Below are 5,196 nucleotides of genomic sequence, written 5' to 3'. Positions count from 1 at the left end.
CGGCGGCTGCGGCGAGAGAGAGAGAGAAACGAGCCAGGCGACGAACAAACTGAGAGAGAAAGGGGAAGGGGTGCTGAGTTGCCCTTAATTGTGGCAGCCACCTAGGCCGCATTTTCGAACACTAGAGAAAAGATAACTGAGAGGGAGAGAGAGAGAGAGAGAACAACAGGAAGATGAGAAACAAAAGAGAGAGAAAGGAGATCATAGAAGATAAAGAAGGAATTATAGAAGTTTCATTAATTCCATATATCCTCAACGAAGGCTGTGGCTTAATATATAAGCTCACAATTGTAGTTACAAGACAAGGCATTGTAACTGCCTAAGCTACAGACAAAAAAAGGGAAGGAAAATATCCTAACAACTTCTAAGACAAATAACCTTAACAGAAATAGAAATTAAAAAAACAAATTATAGAAAAACTAAAATTACAAATAATACCTTGGGAATGTGATAAATTTCCCCCCCTTAAAATGTTTCTTGTCCCCAAGAAATTTATTTATGTTGATCCTTTGTACCTTTATCTCACTCTGGCTAGCTCTCCTACTTTGTTGTCTTCCTCTAAACCTTCCATTTGCAGCAACTGTCTTTTGCATTGGTGGCCTAGACTAAAGTTGTGCTCGTATTTAAAGCATAGTCCGAGTCTTCTCCTAGACTCCATATAGGAGATTTGGTTGTCTGAGGATGTTCTTTTCCTTGAGTCCGATTTGGCCGTCGTCCAAGCATTTTCTCCGACTTCCTGATTGCTCCGAGGACACTTTTCTGTTACAATTTCATTCTTAACAAACGCCTCCAATGATAACTCATGCAAATGGGCCTTCTCTGCTTCTTGTCTTATTGAAGTAGGTTACAACATTTTGGCCATTGGCCTTAGCTCATCACTCAATCCACTGAGGAAGCTAGACACATGTTGAGTTTTGCATTGAGTAATTTTTCTAGAAGGATAGAAGGAATCAGAAGAACTCGTGGTTGAAAGTGACAAAATAAACTAAGTTAGGGAGAGGCTATCTTATGTTGTACTTATGAGGGGTAGTTTAGACTTTGTGTAGTATATATTTAACCCTTTGTAATATCTGCCCAAATCCTCTATAAATAAAGGTTTAGGCGGGCAGTTGCACCCAATAGATTCATTCATTCACTGTAAACGAGTTCTATAAAGGAGAGGAAAGTCCAAATTATATAACATTTGTAATCTCGCAATTAAAGTGCTCATGTGAGAGGGAGTTCTTGTATTGATTCTTACATTGGATTTCTAGTGAATTGCTCTCGGACCAAGGCTGGATGTAGGATTGCTCACTACAATCTAAACCAGGATAAACTTCTTGTCTCTTGTGTGATTCAGTTGTCTCTTTTCCTAATTTTTTTATTGCTTTCAATTATGTTTTATATTTATGTTGTTGTGATTGAATCAGGTGAGAGTGTGTGTGTGTGTGTGTGTGAATTGGCTGAGAATTGAGTGATCCTAAGAACTCCTAATCCCTAACAACACAAAATAATGTTCATCTAGAGTTGGGTGAGCTTGTCTTATTATAGACCTAAGAGCCCCAAACCTTACCTGATATTCTTCCACTGTTCCTTCTTGCTTCAGCTTATTAAATTCTTCCACCACATCAGTTAGGTTTTGCTCCTCGAATCGAGCGCATAATTCCTCTACGAATTCAGGCCACCTCCATTCCGTTTTCTACTCGCTCCACCCTTGAAACCATGAATTTGCCACATCATTCAAATAGGCAGTTGTCGTGTTAACCTTGCTCCCTTTAGCTATTCGATAATGGTAAAAGAAACGTCCACCACTGGGGTTTATCCCCTTCAAACATCGGAATTTCTAGTCGTAGCGTCGGTGTATTATTTTGGTTAGCCAGGGATCCCTAAAGAGAGCCTTTAGCAGCGTACTCTGTTTGTTCATCCACTTCCTATTGTACCTTTGTTCCAGCAAAGATGGGTGTAGCTGTGGCTCGCGACGGAAAGTCCACTAGTAGGCTTGCGTTAGGTTGTCGGGAAAACATGGCGAGGGCGGCATTCAGTTGCTGGCTTAACCTTGAGAATTCTCTCGGAGGTCCCTCTCCATCGTAGCCACGTCCACTCGAATGTGGCTGACCTCTTCTTGGGTGTGTCGGATTCTTACCTCGACCATGTTGACCCTCTTGTCTACTTGCTCATGGTTCTGTCGGAGGCCCAATTCCAAGGCATCCAACCTCATCTCCAACTATTTTATCCTTGTGCCCTCCCTCGTCTCCAACTGTTTTATCCTTGTGCCCTCCCCCATACCTCACCACAAATCCTTCTAGCCCAATGTTCCTTAGGTTTGGATTCGACTTGTGGCTTCACAACCATTAGTTAACAAATTTGCTTAGCCTCTCGTCTACTTTCTCTAATTTTGCTCCAATCATGATCGCTACCGGGCGCGAACCTCTTGCCAATGACAGCCCAACTAGTGATGCTGATGCATCAACGCTTCCTTCCCCTAGTTCTGCCCAATCACCGACCGTAATTTGACAACGATCATGACACCCACCTCCTCGTCTTGCGATTGCCAGAAACCACTGCAACAATCGCGTTCACTTCGAAACTCACCGCACTAGTCATCTGCTCTAAACCGAAACTCCTGGTTGTTCGTGTCACCCTCCAGTGTGCTCGCTTTCCGAGCAAGGTGTCCAGCCACAGCAGCTCATGGTCGAATGTCTCACCAGTCTAGTCAGAATCACCTTTCGATCAAAGTGAGCAGCACACCGTCGAGCCCTAATTAGATTCACCTTCAAATCAAAGCCGCAACAGAAAACATAGTCGAGGATAGTTCAGCTCTGATACCAATTGTCACACCCTTAGGGTTGAACTAGGGGATGAAAGGGGATTTGGAAATTAAGGGAGAAATTTGGGAAGAAATCTGATGAGAGGGAGAGAAGATAATTGAGAGAGAGAGAAACAGCAGCAAGAATATGACAATAGAAGAGAGACAGGAGATCACAGAAGATAAGAGGTAATTACAGAAGTTTCATTAATTCCATATATCCTCCAACGAAGGCTGTGGCTTAATATATAAGCTCACAGCTGTAGCTACAAGACAAGGCATTGTAATTGCCTAAGTTACAAGACAAAAAGGGAAAAAGACAAGGAAAAAATATCCTAACAACCTCTAAGACAAATACTAACAGAAATAGAAATTAAAAAATAAATTACAGAAAAACCAAAATTATAAATAATACCCTTGGAATGTGACTGATGAGATGACAGAACTCAAGATTTTGTTGTCCAACCAAGAAGGTTCTCTTCTTGGGATCCAAATCATCACTGAGGAAGGAAAAAAAGAAAAGGAGAGGAGAGAACCTTTTATCAATTGTAGCAATTGGAAGTAGGGGAGAGAGAGAGAGAGAGCGGATTGCTTTCATATGTCATATGCTACAATTTGGACGGAGAGGAGAGGGGAGTAATGTGGAAGAAAGAACGGATCAGGCCAAATGGATATATATATATATATATATTTAAAGACAGTAATGTATGATTTTTTTTTTTTAAAGAATGGATTAGGTACCTGTTACTCACAAACCAGATATGAACTCTGGCACGGTTGTGAATTGATTTGGACTGTATCTGTACCTTGCTGGATATCTAACCATATCAATTCTGGATCACATCTGGCCCAGATCTGGACCGTTGACAAGGGTACCTTGGTATTAGTATCACCTTGCAGTTTATGCCAAGCAAGTTCCCTTTTTTTTTTTTTTTTTGGAGTTATTAATTCTGAGAGGTTGAGCTTTCTGTGACTTCTTCTTTCTGTGGTAGTTCCTAGCTTTTAAGATTATAGTTTCAAAATGTTCAAAGGGCCTACCATGGGTAGAAATCTTGCTTGACTATGTTAAAGACAATTTGGTTTGACATTAGCGTCAACTAAACCTTCATTCACTTTGTTTTGGGTTTTAAATCCTTAATCGTCCTCTTATGAGGATCACATCTACTTGGCTTTATGGAAACTTTAGCCTTTAATTCATGGATGTGGTTTTCATGTTTATTATCTGTAGTTGGGCAAGGAGAGGAAGCATACAGGTAAACTCATTATCAGTTTGTCATGTGATGTGATGCTGACATTAGATTAGATGCACTTGCCACATGAAAGTGAATCTTCTGGCCTGCCATATTCTGGGCTAGAAGAAGTCATTAAAGTGTGAAACGGGAAGAAAATTGTTAATGGACCTGGGAGTTGCACGACAAAACCATACCATTTAGTTGTCTTATTTAATTGTTTACATTTTCCCTGGCAATTTGCAATCCTTCTTTAGTATTAGGTGCTGAACTTTATTTTTTCATTGTATGGATGTACTATACTACGCTTGTTTTTTGTTTTGTTTTTTTTAATTTCTTTTTCAGTTTTCTGGCTTCAACATTTGGTCAGAAAAATGATTCATCTTCTCTAAAAGCTGTTTATTGAGTGTCTTTCTTATGTTGATAAAAAAATGATCTCACTTTTACTTCCTTACCTGGGTGCAGGATCGGCCCTCAACCAAGGTCCACGCTGCCCCTGGCGGCGGATCGTCTCTGGGTTACCTCTTTGGCGATGGCAAATGACGACACAGTCATCATGCCTTGTAATGCATCATGTTCTTCTCTGTGGAACTTGTGTGGGATGGCTTGTTTTTAGCTTTGGTGAACAGTGTTAAAACCTGATCTTTGTCATGTTCTATAGCGGTTGGATGGTGGTTTAAAACTCAGTTTCAGATGCGAAGTCGTCTGGAAGAAGCTTAATTACTGTGATTGTTAAAAGACCCATGTAATGTTGTGTTCCTATCAATTGACTTTTGAGATTGGTGCCTACTACTTCTTTCTAGGGAAAATTAGACAGACCTTTGTTATTTGGGCTATTTTTACATTCATCTTTTATAGTTTTCTTTTAGTTACCTAATGGACGGGTTTTGACAAAAAATTATTAAAAATACTCAAAATAACTATAGGGAGTGTTTATGAGCCACGAAGGCTGAAATTTATTCATTTTCTATATTAACACGGCTTGGGGGGGGGGGGGGGGGCCGCTTGCTTTCACTCATCTTGTATGAAGGCCTTCAACATGCACACAAGTGACTCAACATCCTTAGGCCACCAGATTCACAATTTGTGTTGACAAAGTGCACGATTCTTTTTGACTGATACTTGGGATGACGTCTACGTCCCCGTCATTGCATTTTTTTTAATGACAAGAAAGTAAATTCG

At 40.4% G+C, this 5,196-nt stretch overlaps 1 protein-coding gene across 1 annotated transcript in view; it reads left to right on the top strand.

Moving 5' to 3' along the window:
- Positions 1–4,803, top strand: part of LOC127797714 (protein SPIRAL1-like 1) — a 15,465-nt gene extending 10,662 nt beyond the window's left edge. Inside the window, exon 3 of the mRNA XM_052330836.1 lies at positions 4,480–4,803. Within this exon, the coding sequence (XP_052186796.1) occupies positions 4,480–4,557 (78 nt within the window). The 3' untranslated portion in view covers positions 4,558–4,803. The remainder of the gene's footprint in view (positions 1–4,479) is intronic.
- The last annotated feature ends 393 nt before the right edge of the window (positions 4,804–5,196 follow it).

Source organism: Diospyros lotus, chromosome 3 (genome assembly GCF_014633365.1).
Source record: "Diospyros lotus cultivar Yz01 chromosome 3, ASM1463336v1, whole genome shotgun sequence".
Lineage (NCBI taxonomy): Eukaryota > Viridiplantae > Streptophyta > Magnoliopsida > Ericales > Ebenaceae > Diospyros > Diospyros lotus.
This window is presented reverse-complemented; position numbering and strand designations above follow the sequence as displayed.